General features: G+C 33.6%; 1 protein-coding gene and 1 long non-coding RNA gene across 3 annotated transcripts; one reads left to right on the top strand and one right to left on the bottom strand.

Annotated features, from left to right (window-relative positions):
- Positions 1–1,874: 1,874 nt before the first annotated feature.
- LOC129312618 (receptor-like protein kinase FERONIA) lies at positions 1,875–3,957 on the bottom strand. The gene has a single exon (XM_054955295.1). It carries the CDS (start codon positions 3,879–3,881, stop codon positions 2,043–2,045), a length of 1,839 nt encoding a protein of 612 aa, XP_054811270.1. The 5' UTR covers positions 3,882–3,957; the 3' UTR covers positions 1,875–2,042.
- An 8,325-nt stretch (positions 3,958–12,282) lies between these two features.
- LOC129312626 (uncharacterized) lies at positions 12,283–16,612 on the top strand. 2 transcript variants are annotated; one of them, XR_008593640.1, is made up of 3 exons: positions 12,283–12,855; positions 12,946–13,015; positions 16,038–16,612. It is a non-coding gene; the product is annotated as an uncharacterized LOC129312626 (long non-coding RNA). The 2 variants fall into 2 exon arrangements; XR_008593639.1 differs by having other exon boundaries at positions 16,000–16,612.
- The last annotated feature ends 7,178 nt before the right edge of the window (positions 16,613–23,790 follow it).

Here is a 23,790-nt window from a genome sequence, read left to right as displayed (position 1 = left end):
AGGAGATTTAACTGAAGAAGTTTTTATGAAAGTACCTCCAGGTTTTGGAAAACAAGGAGGCACAAAAGTTTGTAAACTAGTTAAATCCTTATATGGACTGAAACAAGCCTTTAGACAATGGAATTTAAAGCTCTCTGAATCCCTAATTAAATTAGGTTTTGTAGAGTAAGCATGATTATTCTTTATTTACTAAAATAAAAGGGAGTAATTTAGTTCTTATGCTTGCCTATATGGACGATATAGTTATAACTGGCAATTTTGAAACATTTATACAAGAAATTAAAGATTATCTTCACAGTAATTTTCAAATGAAAGATTTAGGTCCTTTGAAATATTTCCTAGGACTTGAGATAGCTTACTCTGCAATTTTTCTTAAGAGCTTCCTTCACCTCACTACTGAGTATCCTGTAATAGAATGACAAATTTTGTTCTCCTTCATGAGTTATTAAATCCTTCAAGTTACTAGACGAACCCTCTCTGTTATGAAAAGTTTGGAAAAGCAGGTCTCCCATCTGTTTTTAATATCACCATCTGTGACCAAAACTCTTCTCTTTTCATCCTTTATGTATCTTGCTTGTTCCAAATCTCTTGATTTTCTTTCCCCACTCTTAACAATCTTATAAATTTTTCATTCTCTTTCCTTTATCCTAAGACCATTATAAAACTCTTCAAAAGCTTTAGAATGAGTTTCACTCATAGCTTTTTTATCTTCCTTCTTAGCCATATAGTACCTTTTCTAATTTTCATTATTATTGCACAAATGGATGGCTTTAAAAGACTCTTTCTTATGTCTGACTTTTTCCTGTACACTATCATTTCACTACTAAGACTCCTTGTCTCTCAGATCAAAACCTTTTGATTCTCTCAAAACTTCTTTTGCAATCTTCCTTACTTTCTTAGCCATATCCTTCCACAAAATGCTAGCACTTCCTTAGGACTCTCAAATTCCTTTGGTGAAAAGATTTCCCTTAAAAATTTCTCACTTCTCACTTCTCAAATTCCTTTGGCGAAAAGATTTCTCTTGAAAATTTCTCGCTTCTCACTTTTTAACTCTCACCGCCTAATCCTAGGAGCTACCAATTGTCGATGCTTTTGATTTTTTATCATAACACGCACATCAAGACAGACCTTGTATTGTGTCATTACAACATCTCTAGGAATCACTGTACTAAAAAAAATCAATATGTGCCTAATTAAGAATGATGAACTAAAATGAAAATAAGATAGAGAAAATGCAACGTTAATTGTGCCAGCAATCTCTCCACACCCAATGCACGAGATCGATGTACGGGGACGATTTAATTTGGATACTTTCATTCATTTGAATATTCAAATCTATGATTATACAAGGCTCCAAAATTTTCATGGAAGGTTCAATCATTTTGGAATTAATTAATATTGCATTTGAATACATCAGGATTTGTATTTAGATTGAATGTGAACGAAATTCTCCTTTGGATACCTAAAAAAAAATTATGAATCAAATCCACATCCATGTTTTATTATATTTTTTGTTGTAATTTCAAATTCTCTCTAGCGTCTAGACCCTAATTATTTGACATTTCAACTGCTCCAAGCTTTTTTTTTTCTTTTTGTTTTCACTATCGTTGTCTGTTTCTCTCAAGTGCCTCTCCTCTCATTTCTTATTCTCATTTCTTATCAATTAAAAAATAAAGGTAAGCTCATCAATAAATCACAATCTTTCCATTTTTGCTTTGAATCTCAATTCATCTTTTTTTTTTTACTTTTAAAATTTGTACATTATACAAACAAAAGATTTTAAATACATGTTTAAAATCTAAGTTTTAAATTTTAAAATTTAAATTTAAATCCATCAATTCAAACATTATTTAGTAGAATAGAAAGACTTGGAGTCATCTTTAGAGTATTTGTATTATGTAAAGACTACACGGTGATTGGAAAGACATGGAGTCGACTTTAGCAAATTTATGGCCAATTAATGAAGATTATCTGACATTGACAATGTAGGGACTCTATAACATCGATTTACATTTTTCATCTTACACGGCCATCACCACCAATCAATCATCAGAACTAATCTCCTCTTCATTCCTCAACATCTCCAATACAAACTCTAGGCCCAGCATCACATCACCCATGGCTGGCCGTTCATTCCCATCATTGGCCACACACTTCAATGCAATTTCAATGTATGCCTCTATGCAATCTGGCCTCATACTTTCTCTGAGAAATGGATCAACGGCAGGACCGATCTCACCTTCGTGAACACATCTTCGAACCCACTCTGCCAAGTTTTGCTGCTGCCTCTCCACTGCACGCAAAATAGGAGGCCTCCCACACAATACCTCCAGTAACACCACTCCAAATGAGTACACGTCTGACTTCTCCGTCAATCTTTGACACATGCAGTATTCTGGATCTAAATATCCAATGCTTCCTTTCACTACGGTGCTTATATTAATGTTCGATCTCAAAATACCCGAGGGTCCTACTTTGGACAACCCGAAATCTGAAATCTTCGCCATCCATTTCTCATCTATTAATATGTTTGTGCTTTTGATGTCCCGGTGAATGATTGCATGCTTTGTACCTGTGTGTAGATAATGTATTCCTCGTGCAGCACCTATGCATATCTCTAACCTTTGAATCCAGGAAAGTGAGTGGTGATCAGAATTGTAAAGATGCTCACGTAGAGTTCCGTTAGCCATGAACTCGTAGACAAGGATCATCTCATTGCCTTCGTTGCAGTAACCAATGAGAGACACTAAATGATTGTGACGAAGTTGTGAGAGCATTTCAATCTCAGTTTGAAACTCCTGCAGTCCTTGTTGTGAACCTTGTTTGAGACGTTTGATTGCCACTGGTATTGTACCTTCATCAATGTAGCTTTTGTACACATTACCAAACCCTCCGAAACCGATGATAAAAATATCATCGAAATTATTCGTCGCTGCTCTTATCTCGTCTATTGAAAAGACACGACACAAATCAGACGACAATAATGAAGTCCCTTGGGTCTTTCTTGTTTTGGACATGGCTACTGTTTTCTGTCCCCACCATGATTTTCCTTCCTTTACTGAACCTTTAGCGAATCGCAGAAAAATCAGCAAAAGAATAAGAGAAAGCACAACGATGCCTGAAGCTACCCCTCCAACAATGAAAATTACCCTCGTGTTCTTTGCATTCTTTGATGATTTCGATGATGGTAGTGAGGGAGATGGGCGTGAAACAGGATTGGAACCTGTTATTATATTGTCTAGGTTGGGGTAATAAAGATCAGTTGGCGAAGAGAAAACCTCAATCCCATTGATAAAAGCATAAGCGTTTTCATAAGATACACTGGGCATGAAGGTTACATTTAGCCTCTGACCTGGGTCAACGGTGACGACGTACTCTTTGAAAAAGGTTTCTTCGGCAGCTTTGTCGGCGGCAAGTGAAGCGTTGTAGTCCATAAGAAGGGGTAAGGAACTTGCTTTGACGGAGAAGAGAGAGTCAGAGCGAAGGAAGTTGAGGTCGTAGGAAGATGGGTAAAAGTAGAAGCGAATGATTTTCCGGCCGGAGGTCACCGGGAATGAGTAGGAGAATTCAGAGTAAGAGAGGCGTGCGGTGCCGTAGGGGACTGTTTTTCTGACCGATGCGTTGACGACGACGGAGTGGAGGCCGTTGCGGGGTTCAATGGGAGAGAATATTCTGGAGCCAATATCTCCGGTCCAGTTCCGGTTATCCGATGACCGAATATTTCCTAAGTTACCGCAGGCGACGGCGAAATGATCAACAGGACTGAAGGAGGTGGTCCGGACGGTGAAAAGGAGTTGGAAGAAGAAGAAGAAGAACGGCGAGGAGAGTGACAGTGAAATGGTCATTGTGAAGACAGCGTCGTTATTGCTGAAGCTAACCATCTTTGTTCCAGGATATGTCCGTGAGAGAAGAATTGTTTATGGGAGAAGTTTGCCTCTTTAACGGGACTTGTTTTATTTTTCCCTCTTTCACTCTTTAATTAAATTTTGTCTTAGTTTTTGCTGTTTTTGTTTTTGTTTTGGTAGTTTGGTTTTTAAAATGAGCAATAATACAAGTATTAACTATTAAGAATAAAATGATTTTTAATGTATCTTAACATGTTTATTGTCATTATTATATTGATTATATAAATAAATTTTTCTGCAAACTATTTATTGTCAAATAAATTAATATGTTCAGTAATTATCCAAAATGTCATTTAACATTATATCATAAATTCAAAGATATTTTTTTTTTGGAGAATTATCAATTATATACAAGTCTCACAAGAGGAAATTAATTATTATAAACTAGTTAATTGACAATTAAACTAAGGTCATTGACAACACAATCAGTTATCAATAGCCTTAGTTCATATGCAAATGAACTTTATATTAATTAATTTTTTTATGTGAGATTTCAATTTAATTTTTTTATAAAAAAAGTTTAGATAAATTAAATTTTAGGAGCTTACTAGGGTCAAGGAAAGTCTCCAAGTTTAAAGAACACTTATATAGAGATAACATTTGCAGATTACTCACTAATAAAATATTTACATTGACACCAAAATTATTTCAGAATTGTGAATATGATACTACTAACAACTTACTCTCTATGGTTCTAAATATAAGCAAGTCCTCATTTTTATAAATATATATATATATATATATTTACTTTTAGTTTCAAATACCAATACATTTTATGATGAGTAAGAGATAATTTTATATAAAAATTTAGGTTAATAAATATAAGATGTAGAAAGGGGATAAAATTTTTTAAATGCACTAAGTTAGTTATAAATTGAATAAAAATAATTACTTAAAGAAAAATGTGTATATTTTGGATTGAAAGGAATTCCTATATATTAAAAACACGTCAACTTATACTTGACTTTCTAATACTTTATATAATAATGAGTTGTATATAATTAGATATTTTTTATTATATAGATGAGGATGGAGATGAGTACGTGGAATGAATGGATCGAGGGCCCGGGAAGCGCTGTTTCGAAACCGAAGCATCGTGGAACGTTCATAGAGAACATGCCAAAAAGACTCGTGGACGAGATTGGTCGTTTGACTTTGAATATTCAAAACTCTAATTCTACGATCACTGAGCATTTTTGCAGCGTCTGTCCCCTTCTATGCTCTGCAACTTGATTGGAAGGAGCAAATAGCTTTTGAATTAAAATAATGATAAAATAAATTATATGTGATAGTTACCTTAAAGCATGCAGTGATTCTTTTCTTCTTGTTTTTTTTTCCCCTTTTGATCAATCAGAAAGACTTCAAATTCCAAACTACGAAAAAAGAGTAAAAGTACACAAAGCCAACAAGAAAGAAAGCCAAGCCAACCAAAAAGCAAAGAAAGAGACGCCAACAAGAACAAAAATAGCAGTAAAAAAGAAGTCAGCCAACTCCAGATCTAAGAACAGACAGAGGAAGTTGGCTCTTGAGTTGCTCGGCCTTGTTGATATCCTCGGCTAAAAAGGTTGACAAAGGAAGTGATGGTGAATCTACCCACCCAAAAAGTTACACATCCTTACAAGGTCCAGCAGCTAGATGATCCGCTTACCTTCACGACGAGTGAAAGTTAAAGAAGAACTCACCAAGGATCTCAAAAGGTCCAAGGTATCAAGAACCACGCCTCCACTCATCCATTCACATTGATCAGAGCGACCAGAATTCACACAAGAAACTAGTGCGGAGCAGTCGCTTTCAAATATGATCTTGCTATTACCAAGATCAATTGCCAATAATAAAGCCTTTCTTAGTGCCATTGCCTCGGTCATGAACGCTGGTAGAGACTTTATTTTTTTAACAAAAGACCATTTAAAGATGCCAAATTCATCTCTACAAATAATCCCAATAGCAGCTAATTTATTTTTGGGATTGAAAGCTCCATCGCAATTTACTTTTAAGAACCCGGTAGGAGGAAAGTGCCAGGCACGAGACCGCGGGACTTCTCGACAGACTTGATTTTCATCTAAGTTGTTAGACCAGCACACTTCCCAAATTCGGCCGCTGCATGCTTAGCCTTTAGAACTAGGGAAAATTTCACAAAGGGACCTTTGATCAAAGATAATAAAAAAGAAGACTCCAAACTTTTTGATATATGACTCCATTGTTGGGGCTCTGATATGAAATTAATTTTGAAAGTCAGATGACAAAATTACCCTTAAAACTACCGAGAAGAAAAGTGTCTTGCATACATTTACTTGAAAGTTTTGGAGCTCGTAAACGAGGCACCACGTAGCAAGGTTAACAAAGTTTATCAATGAAGTCTCCGTTGCTAGACTAGTCATCCAACAATCTCCATTGAAGGAGTGACCACCAGGTCAGCCGTTGCCTCTAACCTTGTAGCTTTTTTTGGTCGGGGTTCTTCCTCTAACCACCAATTGATGCGTGCAGTGAAACCCTAACTATTTGAGAATGCGGAAGAATTTGAGAAGGATGTTAAATGGGCACAAGTTAATCTCCAAATTGATATGTGCGTTCATTAATATGTTGACTTTCCATTATTATAGCTTCTTTTAGTTTTTTAAGCAATTTGACCAAAACTATTTGCCTATGTAGGAGATCTTATAGGGTTCACGTCATTGAGTGGCTGAAATTATAGGATAACTCTCCCTTTCATGAAGATGGGTATACAAGTCCATCCTACTCTAATGAGAATGTCTATAACATTAAAGTTGAATTGTTGTGATACCTGTCAGCCATAAGAAGAATTCCAAACGTGATGTTGTGCTGCAACTTCTTAGAAGTGACAATGCCAAGAAGAGGCAAAGCTGAATTAACAACATCAATGTTATTTTGACATGTTATTATTGTCATGAAATTGCTTGGAATTTATCTTTTCTTTTTATATATATATATATGAAGAAGTCATTGGATGGGAATGAATTTAGTTATTTACGTTCTTTTGCAATTGTCTTTAATAGGGAAAATAAAGTATAAAGATGTACTCCCATGTCAATTAAGAGTAGTGTAATGAACAAATTATGTAAGAAAACTAACAACATTTTGTAAGTTAATGAACAAGTCATCCTTACTTAAAACTAGTCATTATGAGCACTTGGAATTTTTGAAGTTAGTGTTGTAAAGAACAAGTAAGGTAGGGCCATAAAGATCATGTTGTGAGGAAATGAACCACACAAAGTAAGGTTCAAAACAAGTCATCGAAAATGAAACTAGCATACATTTGGAATTTTCTGAAGCCAATGTCATATAGAACAAGTCAAGTAAGGAAATTAATATGATACATAGAGTAAATGAACCACAAATAGTAGGGTAACGAACAAGTCACCTAAAAGATTTATAAGCCAGTGTTCAAAACTAAACTCATATCGGTATGTTGATTTCATATCGGTATGTTTTACACTTAGAATTTTCTGAAGCCAATGTCATATCAAACAAGTCAGGTAAGCAAATTAACATGATACCTAGAGTAAATGAACCACATACAATAGGGTGACAAACAAGTCACCTAGAAGATTTATAAGTTAGTATTTAAAACCAAACTCATACCAGTATATTGATTTCATACCAGTATGAAATGAACATACCTATATGATTGAGGCTATTATGGAAGCCACAATAATACCGGTATACCAATATGTATTATACATACCAGTATCAAATCAACATACCAATATGATTAAGGCTGTTATGGAAACCACAAGCATACAAGTATGTCTTAACTATATCGGTATGTAATATAAATACTGATATCAAATACACAGATTGGTATGCTTGAGGCTATTATGGATGCCACAATCATATCGATATGGCATGATTATACTAGTGTGTATTATACATATCGGTATCAATACATATTATCGGTATGATTGAGACTATTATAGATAAATAAGAAACCCACACTCACACCAGTGTAACTAGTACATACCAGTATGAAAATTACATACTGGTATATTAGTGACATACTGATATAAAAGGTAAGTTTTCTCGTCTTCATCTTTTAATCACACTCGTTCATTTCAAATTTACATCCAATGGCTTCTTTTCCATACCGATATATGGGTAACATCTCGATATGAAATATTTGACAACTTTTTTTAAAAAAAAATTTGATAAGTTGAAGTTTGAATTTGAAAAAATTGTCATTGGAAAGATCTTTGAATAGACAAGTAATTTTTCAAATTTTGACAAATTAACTAAAAGGAATTAACAACAATACTTTTAAAATGAGTTAAGGGTCATTTTTGTTCTTGAACTGTACATGAAAGGACACAAATGTCTATAAATTCAACTATAATTCAATTCTATCCATCAACCTTAAAAATTTTCTTTTTCATAACCTTATCATTTTCTCACTGTTAGTTGATTGTTAGTGGATCCCCACATTATTTTTTAAATATTTTTTAAGGGTAAGGTCCAATTTTTTTCCTGTACTTTTTTTAGGAGCGCTGGACATATTGAACTCTTAAGTAGGGCAATTTTTTTCCTAAACTATTTCTTTAAAGGGGCAAAATTGCCCCTCTATTAGTCAACCGTTAGTTCTCCCATTTTATGCTAATGTGTCATGATGTGGGCTCCATTATCTTTTGATTTGGCATCTCATCTATAAGCTTTGACCCTCTTTGATCCTATGACATGGCATCCTTATTTTTTTTTTTTTCACCAGCGACGTGGCATGAATGGAAGTGAATTACGCTCTCTCCTTTCCCAATCGACTCTGCACTTCATCCTCCAGCTCTTCCTTTTCAAAGAGTCCTTAGAGGATTTGCAACAATCCCAACAGAATTAAAGGTCCCTGGTGCATCAAAGAAGACCAAATTTTTTAGGAACAGGATGATGCCATCATAGCAGCTCATACCCAGTATGGTAAGAGAGAGCGACAAGTGAAGCAAACAAACCAGAGGGTTAAGGTTGAAGACAGAGCGACAGATGAGAGTGCAAGGGACCTATTCATGATAGAGGGTTTAGATTGTGATTTTCCTCCTCCACTGCCTGTTGGTTTAGGTTCTGATGCAGAAGATGATGATGATGGGGAGATGATTGGTCCGCCAAGACCTCCCCCTGGTTTAAATTTGGGTGCTTCAAGTTTTATGGAGAGCTTGGAAATCACAGTGGAGAACTTGATGTTGAGGTTAACGGCGAGGATCTTGGTCTCGTCGCTGACATGGGAGAGCTTATTGTCTTAGCCATGAAGCTGGATCTTTCTGCCATAGCTACACATGAATTTAGCTTTATAATTGGGTGGTGATTGTTGGTTGTTCCACGGTAGAGGATTTTCAAATTCAACCTCTCTGGAGCAAGGAGACCACTCACCTGAGTCAGAATAGGAAGGGTGCGTATATATAGTTCTCCATAGTTGTCCTTGCTGATTTGCTGGGTTAAGACTAAAATAGTGAGAAATGGAAGGAGGTTGTTTCTATCATTGAGTGATCAAATTATAAGCCTGACATTTTGGGTTTGAATATATTAGACATGAATGTATTATAAGGGAAATACAGTGTTGTTGGAGTCGTATTGGAGGAACACGAGTGAAAAATATACGGAGGTGATAGGGTTGGGAGTTTTTGAGTTTATGAGTTATGCAACGCAGAGACACATGACATCCATATTGTCAATTATATTTTGTAAGTCCCTATAACTTCAATGGTCAATATAAAATGTAAAAGATGTAGGAAATTGCACTCTCAAGAATGAATTGAGGCTCATTTTAAAGCCCATTTCCCACCACCTTTTCCCAAACTTTTTTTCCTTTGCATCAAAGAGACATAATAAATCATTTTAAGTAAATAAATTTTTACAGGACATCTTATGTTTTTTGTCAATTATAAAACGATAAGAAGTGAGCTATTTTGGATAAAATATGAATTGAGGATAAATTATAAGAGTTGAAATAATTACAAATAAATAATTAGGAGGTAATAATAATAAACTTTTTGGCCTAAACAACTTTTGCAGATTATACATTAATATGTATGGTGACAGTAGCTTTTACTAAACTGCACTTTAATTATTTTGCCCACATGTCACATACTATGGTGGTTAGCATTATTTGAACTATATTGCCATTTGGTTTATATACATTTCTTGAATTAGCCAACCGTACAACACACGAGGTTGTGGCTAGTTGTCAACAGAAAGGGCTCCGTGCAGCTCTTTCAGGCTTTCACTCTTTGCTCCCTCTCCTTCTTCCTCTATTTCCCTCTCTCTTGCCGATATCCCTATCAATGACATTGCCACTGCTCATTATTTTATCTGAGAGTCAAATGGGGTTTGCCTAGGCCCCATGAATTGCCACATTAGCACATAATGGTGGATGTCACGTCTAGTTGATAGAAGGGCATTATTGCACCTGAAAAAAATACTTTAGAAAAAAAATTGCTTCACTTAAGAGTATAAAGTGTCCAACGCTTCTAAAAAATAAGTACAAAGGCAAATTTGAACATTAACCCTTTTTTATTATAAAATATTTGAGTTGCGGGGCAAAAATAACCCTTCACTTGATAAAATAAAAATAGTGGGATTCACTAATAACTAACGAACATTAAGTGTTTTAAAGTTAGGGTGATGATGAAGGAAATAAGGTTTAAAGACAGATTTGACTTATAGTTGAGTTTATGAGTATTTGTGATCTTTCGTGTGCAATTTAGGAATAAAAATAATACTTAACCCTTTTGAAACTTAACAACTTTTATTTTAAAAAAAAAATTTGAAACTAAATTTATAATATATATATATATATATATATTACAATGAACAATATGATTATAAAAGACTTTGTTAATTCAATAATCGTCAAAATTTTGGTAAACCAACAAGAGATCATGAGTTCATACTCCATCCCCTTTATTAATTGAGTGTTGCTCCTATGGTTGACTAACGAATCGAAGCTCCGGTGGCAGTGTGGTCTTCCCGCAGCAATGGGGATTTGGTAGCCATTGCCCATAATAATGGTGGCAAGTTTTTTTTTTTTTAAAAAAAAACAATGAAAAATGGGTATTTCAGTAATTGACATACATAATTTTATTACAATCGAAGACCTTGGGTTTATAGCAAGAGAAATTTTTATGTAGATCGGGTGCACTATAGCATTTATAGTCTGTCCAATTAAAATATTACAAGTCATTTAAATAAATCTTACATGATATTATTTTAATTAATTTTTTTCTTATAATAGAATGCATAATTAATTTATTTTTTTTTCTTTCTATTATCGTTAATATCAAAATTAATTTATATTTAATATCATCTAAATATTATATTTTTATTGAATAGACCATAAATGACGTAATACTGTCAATCTATTTAAGAATTTCTCTTGTATTATTTTTCATAAAGCTTTGGGTCTTAATTGCAATATTTCAAAGGATCCTAATTGATTTTTTTTTTCAGAAAAAAAAACAGTGATCAAAATTTGATCCCAACTAAAAAAAAGGGTCTATATTAAACAGTTCCATTTTCTGCACAAAATGCGCAAAGGCATAACTGTAGCTCAGATTTTTTTTTTAATGAAACAAAAACGAAAAACAAAAACCAAAAGCAAAGCAATTTATCTAGCCCAAAATCCATGGTGGCCTATTAAACAGAAAATACAAGTGTACGGCTTGAGTAAATATTTTAAGCAAATTGATACATGAAAAAAGAATAAAATTTTTTGGATTAAACTTATATAATTAATCTTATATAAGAGTTCATTTCATTTTAAAAAAAAAAAAGAGGATCCATGTATCTATAAAATAAAAACCTCCTAAGCTGCAGCTTCTAAACGGCTCATCTCAGCTTCTCTCTACTTTCACTGTTCATATGAACAATGACGGCTCATTTAATATTTTTTCAGCTTGACATTCGGCTTGCTGCTTCTCACAAACTAACTTGGACTAAGCATTCGGCTTCGTAAAAAATTCTGGTCAAATGCTTTGGTTTAATTATTTCTCTCCCTCCACTTCAAGTTTTTCAAATTTCAAAATTTAAGATGCTTTGGTTTCCTCACTTGCTCTCACCTGACCTCTCAGATTCCATGGACCTGATTGGAAAATCATTTTAAAAATATTTTTTTAATTTTTAAAATAAGAGAATAAAAAATTTATTTGATAACATATTTTTAAAAAATATTTTAAAAAATAAAAAAAATAAAATTTTATTTTAAAAAATAAAAAAATAAAAAAAACTTTTAAGCATTAAAGTAAAATAAAAAATATTTATTTTATCATTTTCTTTAAATATATTTTATAAAATATTAATTAATAAAATAATAAAATAAAAATAATTTCACACACTCCACTCCAATATCTTTCGTCTCTCTCTCTCTCTCTCTCTCTCATGACTCGTCCAATTTTTTCTTCTTTCTTTTTTCTCCCTCTCACGTGTGCTCTTATCTTTCTTCCACTTTCTTTTCTGTTACTCCACCTCCGGTGCCCTCTCATTCTTTCCTGTTTCTTCATCCGATCTTTCCTCTCGGTTTTCATTGGTTTCTTTCTTAGCTTCGCTTCCCCCCGTTAGTTTATATCAATGGCCTCATCTTTTACTATATCAACCCTGCTCTTCTGGTAGCCGCACCGCCGCTCTCTTTTCTCTTCGTGTCCGCCGGCCATATTTTGGTGAGTAGATGCCCTCCATTATTTCCTCAATCTGGAAGGAGAAATGAAGTTCTTTGGGCTACCTTTGATGCACAAATCAACTAAAAGAGTTCAGCATCCCAAGCTTCGAGCCTGTGTTTTTCGAAGCATATGGAGTATCGTCAAATCTGGTCATCTGCTTGGAATGTCATCAAATTCGCTCGCGTTGCTCTCCATTTCTTGCTTCACTATTCCTCGCTTTTTTCGTTAGATTGAGGAGAAGACGTCTTCACGGTCGACCAGCTTTGGGTGACTCCACATCTACTCTAAGAGACGTTGGCTTCTAGGTTCTTCGACTTTATGAGATCACTTTACATTATCACTTATCCATATTTGTTATTCCTTTTAAAAATTTAAATTTTGTTTTTCATTTTCAGATTCTCTTGCTTTTTTGCGATTGGTCACCATGACGGAGCGGCATCATCTTTGGCAATTATCTCATCACAGGTTTCTTCTTCATTTTTGCATAGTCTATCTCAATATTAGTATTCGTATTAAGTTCTCTATTTTTCAATTTTCATTTTTTGCACTATTGCTTGAATTAAGGTAACCCCTTGAGTTTTTTTGTTTAAAATGATTGAAACTTTACCTTGAAATCATGCTTCCTTAGATGTACTGTGAACTTCTCTGAAAAGCCATTCATCTTTGTTCTACTACTTCTAGATTCTAGACTTCAATGGCAACCAAGAAACCTCAGCGTTGTTGTTCTTGCATTTGTTTTATTTTATTCTTTTGGCGTGGTTCTCCTTCCATATGCTCTGTTTAAGAATTATTAATGATTTTGAGGGTAATTGCTGTTTAGGATTTAGGTTCAGTTCAATTCTTTTATTTTACAAATAGAATGGCAGAGGTTTTTCTTTGCACTTATTTTTGCTTGATTTAGGTTCAATCCTAGATTAGTTGCCAAATTTCAGCAATTACCCTTTTTGCATTCCTTATGAGTAAGATTATTTACATCTGCAGAAGTTGTCCCACATGCTAACCAAAGATTAACGTGTGTCCTTGATGCATGAATAATAATACTTTCTTGGTAGAATGGTTGTGTTGTGATAGAAGTATTAAGAGAGGATTAAATATTTCTTTCTTTTTTAAACTCTGATGGTCTAAAATCAAAACGAAAGGCGGTGGATGAGGGTACATATCAAAATGCAAGGTGTATGGATAGGTCAAAGCTTCTCATCTATTATGGTCATTTTAGAGGCTTTGTGAGGTTTGCCATATCAGGACCACTTTCAACTATAATGATTTGAAGGAGCTAAGGGTTTGTGACTTGAAAATTTTCTTTTTGGTGATGTTAACTGTGAAGGATCTGCTTCTTCTTTGAAATACTTTCTTAGCATATTGTTTCCTTTCCTTTGTAATTGATTATATGTTTTGTTTCTACTCCTCACTTTTGAGAATAATCCTTATTAAAGCATGTTCTGGATCCCTTCTCTTCTTGCTTTGATATTTTGCAGTTTATTCATTTTCGCATGCGAAATATTAAATTGATTATTCTGTAGTAAATATCCAACCCGAGGATAGGCCAAAGCTTTGTAGTAACTATGCTGGTGATGTGCATAAAAATGAACTCTACACTAACATATTTTTTTATGGCATGTTTTGATCTCTCGTCTACTGTCTGCGAGGAGAGCCTTGCTACAAGCCCCATTATCTCTCATTAAATGTTTTTTTTTTTGAATTTGTTTGTTTTAGTTGTCTTAATTATGGGATATGGTTGAATGAATGTTTGAGGGATAAGTTTTCTTTTTTGACTATCTGTTTTAGCTCAGAATATATATTTGTTTTAGATATTGCTTGTGTTAGAAGTTATAGAAAAAAGTTTGAATGTATCACAAGCAAGTATACACCTTACAGTCCATGCCAAAAGGTGAAAAAGAACATATGAACCTCATCCAAAGTCTGCTATAGTTAGAAAGGTATCTGAAACTTATTCTGACAATTTGAAAAAGCAATTCTGAACCTTAGCACGCAAGGTTATACTTTTCATGACTTTGACTAGATAGTGGCTGATTAAATACTGATCAAGCAATGTTGCAAAGGAGAATGTACCTCATCCTCATTTTTTATTTACTAGGAATGTAAAAGTAACTAGAATTAATATTTAGACAACTCACTTATGCTATTATTGTATTTTGTCCTGAGGTTATTCATAATCTTAAATGCTAATATTAGAGGTTACATAATCATTAAGTATGAATTAATAAATGCTAAAAAGGTAGATGCATTCATAGAGGGCCTTCACAATGATGAGGAAAAAGTAAGCCTCTTAAATGAGTTAGGAATAATTTGTTTGACAGGCATGGAGATATTTTTGTGCATGTTGCTCCTCACAGTTGTTTTATGTTCAATAATCCAAATTCTCTATTGCTCTTCACAGGCCTAATGTTTATAATTTGTTGTAGGTTGGCGCATATAGTGAGAAAAGAGTTCTTAGCTATCCTCTAAAAATAATTGCCAAGAATGTTGCTAAGCAAAAAATTAGGCCTTTTATCATAGGATGCTAACCTACTCATATTAGGCCTCATTCTAACTTCTGCCACTAGCTGGCTTGCCTCTGACATTTTACTTCTATAAGAAAGGAAAAACAGGTTGTCCATCTTACAAGCAAGTGTCAATGGTAGGGGCTCAAGACAAATACGAAGGAAAAGGAGGATTCTATTAAATTAAATAGGGCAAGGATCTTACTCTCCTGAACTTAATAGCCAAATAGGAGAATCTCCAAGGGAAAAACAAGGTTTATTAATTTCAGATATCCCGCTGTCATACCAGCCAGGATATTTATAACCAGAAATTACAATTAAATAAATCAAATAATGCAGATAATTAGCCTAAAATCAGGAAATAACTGACTAGCACGTTGGTACCCCACTAACGCAGTGAAGGTCCTATTATTCAGCTACTAACAGTTACTAACAGTAAAACAAAACAATAATTAATTAAAATAACAGCAATGAATTAATTTAAATAAGGTAAATCCCTCATAATCTGCATAACAGCATCTGATTCTGTTATCTTCCTACTTTTTCTGCGTTGATAAGTGATTATGGGTTTGTTATGCTGACTTGGACCCTTATCAGTCAACCTCAAACAAAGTGGGCTAAAGTTGAGAAGACAACTCCAAAACCCAAACTTCAAGACCATAGACCTATTAGTGACCTCCCTTTTATTCAAGCTACCCAATATACTTTCTTTTTACTTTTTTAACTTCGCAATCAATAGTATAATGTACAGTTCCTCACAGAGCTTATTGTGGCTTCAAATCTGTTCGATTGATCACCTTGACCAACCTATAATAGTATGAAATTCTGTGTAATTTTTTTTTTTTTTTTTGTCTCTTAGCTCGAATAAATTGATGTAATTTGTTGGTAGTGCCTATTGTCCATTAAATTCTCCATGCATTCTAACTTATTGGATGAAGTGATCTGTAGTTTTTTTAGAGTGACGAATGGAAGCTGGAATGATGCAGGGTATCACGCTCAAAATGTTCATTGGTACATTTAGTGCAAGAATGTGCAATAACAGTTCTTTTACACCTGTCAAAGAGTGCACGATTCACTATCAAAGGAATCTCTTGCTATAATTGTGGTGACGTCATTGCTGGGATAATTTGGAACTCTGAGGATTAGTGGATCTGTGGATTTACTGCTTTGAACATGTCTTTACCTCCAGCTATTGCTGAAATTAATGCTGTAAGGTTGGGGTGCCAAGTTTGCTACAACAAGGGTCTGCATAAATTTGGAGTTGCTATACAAAATGCCCTCTGTTGTAACCTCCTTGTCCATGAAAATTTGATTGGTCACCCATTTTGAGATCAGTCATGATACCAAATTGTTGCTGTCTAGGATTGTTGGGAATATCTTCCTTCCTTTCGATTGTGCAGATGATAGTTAGCATTTGTGTAATCTTGCTAGGCTAGGACTTAGTATCATATAACTAAACTCCATGATTTCGGTTTGCCTTCATTTATTTAAGGATGAATGAATCTTTTGTTTTTTTGGGCCAACAAGATGAATGAAGCACAAGTTGCCTTATTTTATTTCATGTTGCAATTTTTTAGTTTTTTATGTTCATGTTCTCCTTCCACTTGCTATGTTTAAGAACTACTAATGATTTTGAGAGTGATTGTTGTTTATGATTTTGGTTCAGTTCAGTTTTATTTTGCAACAACAAAATGGCAGAGGTTTAATCATATGTTGGCGTGGTAATTTTTGTTTGACATGCGTTTTAGATATGGCACTTTATTTTTTTATAATATATTGTTAAATATTAAATTTTGGAGGAAGAGATGTTTTTCTTATAAGAGGCAGACACTTTTCTGCAATCCCGTGTGTATAATTCTTTTTATTATGGAGATAGAATTTCAATCACCAATGTCACGGGACATCGAGAACGCTTAACATGGAAAAGAACTCTGTTACTTTTTGCTTTTATTAAGGACTCGTGATTTGCTCATTTTTTGTTGGATTTCAAGACAGATTTAGGTGACCTCCCATGTTAAGTTTTGGCGATAGATAAAGTACTTATTACAGATAGCATCATACTTTGCAAATTTTGTTTTGCCAAAGTTTTGTTTGATCAAACATTTAAAGAGTTTTGAGTTTGAGAGGAGAACTTTCTAGAAGCTACATGAAAGGTTTAACTTCGTTGCTTTTTGATTTTCTATGAAAGTTTAAGACTTTGTTTTGAATGATATATACTAATTTTTTGCACAATGTTAAGCTTAATGTATTTTAATAAAGATGGTTTTGACTTTTTTTTTCTTGCAAGTTCATGTAAATTTTTTGACATTTGTAGCAATCTTTTTTACTTTTATTGTCTACATAAGTAAAATGCACGCCCCATGTCGAAGCAAGTCTTACAATTTTTATATGGCAATCCAATTCATTTAACATAAGTAGTCACAGTTTAGTTTAGTTTTTTTTAAGCAATGTTAAGTGATTAGAAAAGTTGTTGCTATTCGAGTAATGTTCTAGGATTAGACAAGTTAATTTTGCATTTTTTTGTAATATTATTTTTTATGAATAATTTATTTTTTAATGACCATTTCTCTTTATATTTAAAGTTCATTTTTATTTTAGTTTCTTCACATTCATTAAGCATTGTAAGTACAATATGATTGAGATGTCTATGATAATTATTGTTTACCTTTTTGTAACATTTATTTGTAAAAAATTTTAATTAAATATAATATAAGTATATTGTAACATTCTAAGTTTCTCCATTTGTAATTATCAGTGTTTTCAAGGGTAATTTAGTCAATTTAAATAAATTATTGATTAACAAGGTTTATGGAAAACTAATATAGTTTTTGAATCTTTGGACAGCCTTAGAAGGATGCTAGGTCAATTTTTGAGTAGGCCATGGCACGGAAGGAAGTTTAAAGTTTGGTGTAGCTTTCTGTGCCATGCGCCGCAGCGCATATGCAAAATCTACACTTATTAAACGCGAAAAACATGTCAAAAATAGAAGGAAGAAAGAGGGATAACGAGAGAGTGACGGAGGAAAGCTTGTGGTCTGGTAGGGCACGATCCCTAGGCTACTTTGAGGGCATTTGGAGCTTGAATCACCATTGGGTAAGTTGCACATTCCCTCTTCTCCCTCTTTTATGCAAAAATCTGAACATTTGAGGTAATGGGGGCTTTGATTTTGGTTCCCTTGGGTTTAGATCAAACCCATTGGTTTATTTAAAATCTTGGGGAGTTAAATCAAGTTTCTAACCCTAAGTTTATGAGTTTTGTGGTGATTAAAAATTTTTGATAAAGGTTTGGACGAACCCTAAGTATAATTTGAGAATCTTGAGACAATGTGGGACATTGGTTAGCGAATTTGGTATGTTGGGATGTTTAATAGGATGGTTAGAGTGTTTAGGAATGGTTGATGTTGTGAGAAAGAGAAAATTGGGTGTTATAAGCACTTAGAACCTAGTGAATTTGGAGTTAACCGGAGTGATAATTGATTATTGTCACTTGATTGTGTAGATTGAGCGATGCTCAAGCCTTATCATGTGTATAGAACGTGTGAAGCTAACATTGAGCCACGGTAACCCTTTTTGTGTGACAAAGGGTTGAGGTAGCCATATAGTTTATTGTGTTTATTAACTATTCTAACTGTGTAGAAGTAATTACAAATGATAAAGTTGTGATTTTGAAGAGTTTTGTGCATAATTTAACATTGTAAATGATTTTAGCATGAAAAATTTATTTGTAAAAGGTTATTAATTTTAATTGATATGTATATACTATGTATATAAGTTTGTGATGTGGAAATGTGACGAAAAGTGGTGAAAATTGTGAAAGAACATGATCATAAAGGGTAGAAGTTCACCTAAGATATGTGGGGATAATTGTGTGGAGATATATGAGCGAAAAATCTATATGGTTGGGCTGACACCATAGGACATCCGGTGTAGCATTATATGGGACTGTTACCATGGGATATCTGGGTGGCAACTCCTTAGTACCCGTTAGGGTGCGGTTAGGAGTCAACGACGCCTCTATCACAAGTGTGTGAAGAGGAAAAAACCATAGTCCATAAATGGATTAAATTACCTTTGGTCGAGTATTTCTATCACTGAAAGTGTGCTCGGGTTAATAAGTGATTGATTCAGAAGAGCTTATGGTTTCATGTCGGGGAGCATTAGAGGTTCGGTGGTTAGATGATTATGCTAGTGTGAAATTATGTGTTTTATTGTGAAAAGATATACTCATCTCATAATTATGGTATACTTGTTATTATTATAGTTTTGATACTTTTTCATGGTTATTTGTGGTAATAAACATTTGATGAACTATATTGGTTACTAAGATGTTTATCTCACCCAATGGTTATATTTTACAGGTGAGGGCTCCGGTAGGGGCAAGAGGAAGGAAGGGGCATTTGAAGAGTGAAGAGCATCATTGTATAGATCTTCCCTTTCTCCTTTTTGGGTATTGTAATGAATATAGTCTATATATATATTGCCAACTTAGGAACATGACATATATTGGGATATCACTTGTATGGATATGTCATAGGTATGCATACCTTGGTCCAAGGATAATGTGTGAATTATATATGTGTTGGGCCAAGTTACAATTACACGTGATGAATTTGAAGTGGATTATATAAAATGACCAAATGACGTGTGTGTTAGAATTTATCCACCCTTTTAGGTTGTTGTGAATTAGGGTTTCAATGGTCATTTTGAATGTGAATGCTTAATTGTGTGTTATGATTAAATTGTTATACGGTGTGTGGTCCATTTGAGGTAGTCAAGGTGTCTCTGGGACTAATGGCATTTGGTATTGTGAGTTGGACACCTTGGTGTGTGTTTTGTTGTGAAAACGAACCATTTTGAGTTTGGATGTCTATCTTTTAAACGGATGATTATTTGAGTGTGAAACAAGTGCCATTGGCTAGAGGGCTCAAAGAGTTTCATGTGGACACTTGAACCGCTCAAATCGAACATTGAATGGCAAAATGGTGTGCTTTGGAAGTTCGAAGGGCTGTCATGATAGCAATTTGCTGTCATGACAGTAGGTGCGCGCCGCGGTGCGTTGAGCCTTCGGGGGATGATTGCTGTCATGATAGTAAGTGCGCGCTGCGGTTCGTGGTTGTTGCGCCGCGGCGCATTGGGCCTTCGAGGGACTCGTCCCTCTATGCCATCCACCGCGGCGTGCACAGCTTACGCCGCAACGGACGGACCAGTATTTATTGAAAAATGGCGTTTTAGCTAAATTTTGACGTAGTTTGTTTCCTATGCTTTTGTATTTGTTCTTATTCAATTTTTAACCATGGTTTGAGCTCAAACTTTATTAAAAAAAAAGTTTTCTTGGGATCTCAATGCTTTAAACTAATTATCTTCAAACCTTTGAGTTGTGGTAACTTTTTAAGGGGATTTTATTTAATCCTAGTTATCACAACGATGTGTGAGTGTTGTCCTGGTAATGTCAGAGCGGACATTATATATATGCTCCTGCATATTGCACGGGAAAGTAAAACAATCAAGCTTTAAAATTGTGCAATGGAACTCGATTATGTATCACTTGGCTTGGTAAAACTATCATTGAATGCATCACATTAAATGAATCCAAGCCAAACCAAAGATACTAATTCATCAAATAAATATGAATACTTTTGAAAATAGATAATTATTTCATATGCAAAGTAGACAATTTTCAATTGCTCTTTCATTTGCAATAACTATTAAGAAAAGTTAAGGGTAACATGTTGGATCATACCTTTCAAAGTCCATGTTTATACATGGGTAACTCTATATTGCACTTTCAAGAGTGAGGACTACGAAAAATTTGAAAATTGATCGCACGATGGTGGGGCTAATATAAGATTAACAACTACCAATGTTGTTTATCAAGTGATATTCCGTAATTTTCAAGTGCTAAATCCCTCGTACTTATAATTGACGAAATGGGTAAATGTGTTATATTATTTAATGTACTTATATATGCTGAGTCACTTTAAAATTCTTTGCAGTAGGTTTTTAGGATTCTAAAGATTTGGTGGCATGATTTTTTTTTCAAGTTACGCTTATTTGAATAGTGACAATCCATTTCTTTCTTGAACCATGTATTGGGATAGTAATTTTGCTTACTTAAATTTAATTTTTTTTCCTCTAATATAATTAGGACTTTAAATTTTCTATGATGAACAATTTTACTAGCACAAATTAATAATCTTTTGTTAAAGTACTTTCTCCTTGTGCAACACACGGGGGAGTAAATGCTAGTTTAGTTAAGTATAGAGGAGTCAAAGAATTAAAGCCAAACTTTTTTCATTACCAGTTGATTCCTGAAGATACTTTTGTTCATTTTTTTTTCCTTGATCAACAGTGGTTGTGTTCACTTAAATCATGACATGTATATAATTTTTTTTAAATTATTTATTTTATAACAAATTCTTGTTATTAATATTATTAATTCAAGATTCACTTGTTTTGAAATGATTGGAGAAAATTATATTCAATATATTAGCCTAAGAGTCTAAGTCTTTTCCAAAAATAAATATGAAAGAAACTCTGTTTGATGTACATGAAAACAAAGCATTTTGCCGAGCAATATTTGGTAGAATAATGAAAGAGGACAAATAAATAGAAATAAAAAATAATCAAATGTTTAAATTACTCCTGGTTCCAATAAATGTCAAGTAGAAAATATTTGAGTTATGTCATATTTTAAACGAAGTTTATGATGTACCTCAATTTTCCCGGCACAACTAATTTTTCAATTTTTGAAATGAACCACAAACCCATATCTGCCAGCATTAACAATAACCGGGTACAAAAGAAGCGTGAAGCGCTGAAGAGCATCAGATGGAGAAACAAAAAAACACGGCTAAATGGGTATTATTTAAGCTAATAACAAAATATATACGAGTATTTTTCAAAATATCTTTTACTAAAATCTCATTAACTTTTATAAAAAAAGCCTTGTATTAATTAAGTATTAATAAGTACAATTTTATAAATAATACTAATAAAAGAAGTAATTAAAACAAAATAAATTATAAGAATTTAATTTAAAATTGAGAAAAATTTGAAGAAGGTGCAGATTAATTTTCCCTTATTTGAATGTCACATGTTTCTCTGTGCATGCCTTGAAAAGTAGGGCTGCACAAAAGACTGGACGGGACTGGACTTTAGCCTAACCCGGAGTCTGGTCCTTTTCATGAAAAAGACTGGGTTAGGCAACCCGTAGTCCGGTTTGGTCCTGTGAAAACCCGGAGATTAACAAGACCGGACTTGGTCCATAGGATTGGGAGACTGATCCTGTTAGTCCAATACTCACTTGGCCTTTTTTTTTCTTTTTTTTCTCTATGATGACCAATAATCCATTTCAACTTAACAAACTTAATTAAGATAATAAAAACACTTATAATCATAATAAATCCATAATAATTTCTAACACCAAGAAAATAATATTTTAATTACAGTCCAAACTCCAAATGATTTAAATACATATCTTCAATAAAAAATCAGAGGAAAGACTGAAAATAGACCAGAGAAAAAAAATTAGCAAGAACAGAAGTAATAAAAATCAGCCCACAGACATGTTCCTTCAAAGTTTGAATAGATCAAGATCAGAGTGTAAAGTGCAAGGCAGGGACTAGGGCTTTGGCGCACTGAAGAAATTGAGAATGAGAATAAAGTCGAGTGAGTGGCTGAGACGCTAAGTACTGTTGAGTAACAGTGTTGAGGTTTTTTTTTTTTGATCAAAGTGCAAGGTAGGATTAAGACTTTTTTTTCTAAGGCTTATTAATTAATAATTTATAAATTAATTTTAATTATATTAAAATAATTATATAGAACCAAACCGGACCACTTAGTCCAAATGCTTGGTCTCTAGTCTGGTCTTACCCGAAAAATCAGTCCTGTCTTTTTGGTCTTTTTGGTCCTATAGGACCAACATTTTACAGGACTGGACAGGACCGAATTTTCATGGGTCGGACCGAACCGAATGAGACCACAAGACTTTTGCACAGCCCTATTGAAAAGAGAGCAAATCATTTCAAGTTTAGATTCATGTATTTCTATGAAATTTTTTAAATATTTTTTATTTTACTATCTTTTAATAAAATACAAGATCTTCTCTCTTTCTCTTAAAAAATCAAATTTCAAAAAATACACCTATTCTTAATTTCAATCCGTTCCCTTTGAAAAAAATGTCAGTATAAGCCAAAATCATGCTTAGCCAAAAATTTAAACTAGCAGATCAAACCTAGTCGAAGTCATCAACTTGTCTTTTTTTTTTTAAATACAATTACCCATTATTTATGGGTCAAGTTAGTAGGACCACATGGATGATAAAGCTTTACTAATGAATATTTAATGCAACTGCATATTTAAAATTTCAACTCAAAATCACTAGTTAAACTAGCACAACCTTTTACTAGTTGAGCTATATGCTAGTTGGTTAAACTTGCCATCTTTTGTTCATCCCCTATCTCAAGTGTGCCCTTTCCACATTTGGTTTCCTGAACTCATCATAACTCTAAAATTTTGATTTATATTATATAGGGTTAAAAGTCATTTTTATCTCTGAATTGTATAATAAAAATTACAAATACTTCTAAACTCAATATGGGTTAATTATATCCCTCAACTTTAATAATTCTCTTCTTCATCACCCTTTCATTTTTTTACCTTTAATTGACCATTAGTAGACCCCACATTATATTTTGTAATATTTTTATTATAAAATATTTGAGTTAAGGGGCAAAAATGA

The sequence above is a fragment of the Prosopis cineraria genome, unplaced genomic scaffold (assembly GCF_029017545.1).
Source record: "Prosopis cineraria cultivar Desert tree isolate PC_DT_omini unplaced genomic scaffold, ASM2901754v1 PC1, whole genome shotgun sequence".
NCBI lineage: Eukaryota > Viridiplantae > Streptophyta > Magnoliopsida > Fabales > Fabaceae > Prosopis > Prosopis cineraria.
This window is presented reverse-complemented; position numbering and strand designations above follow the sequence as displayed.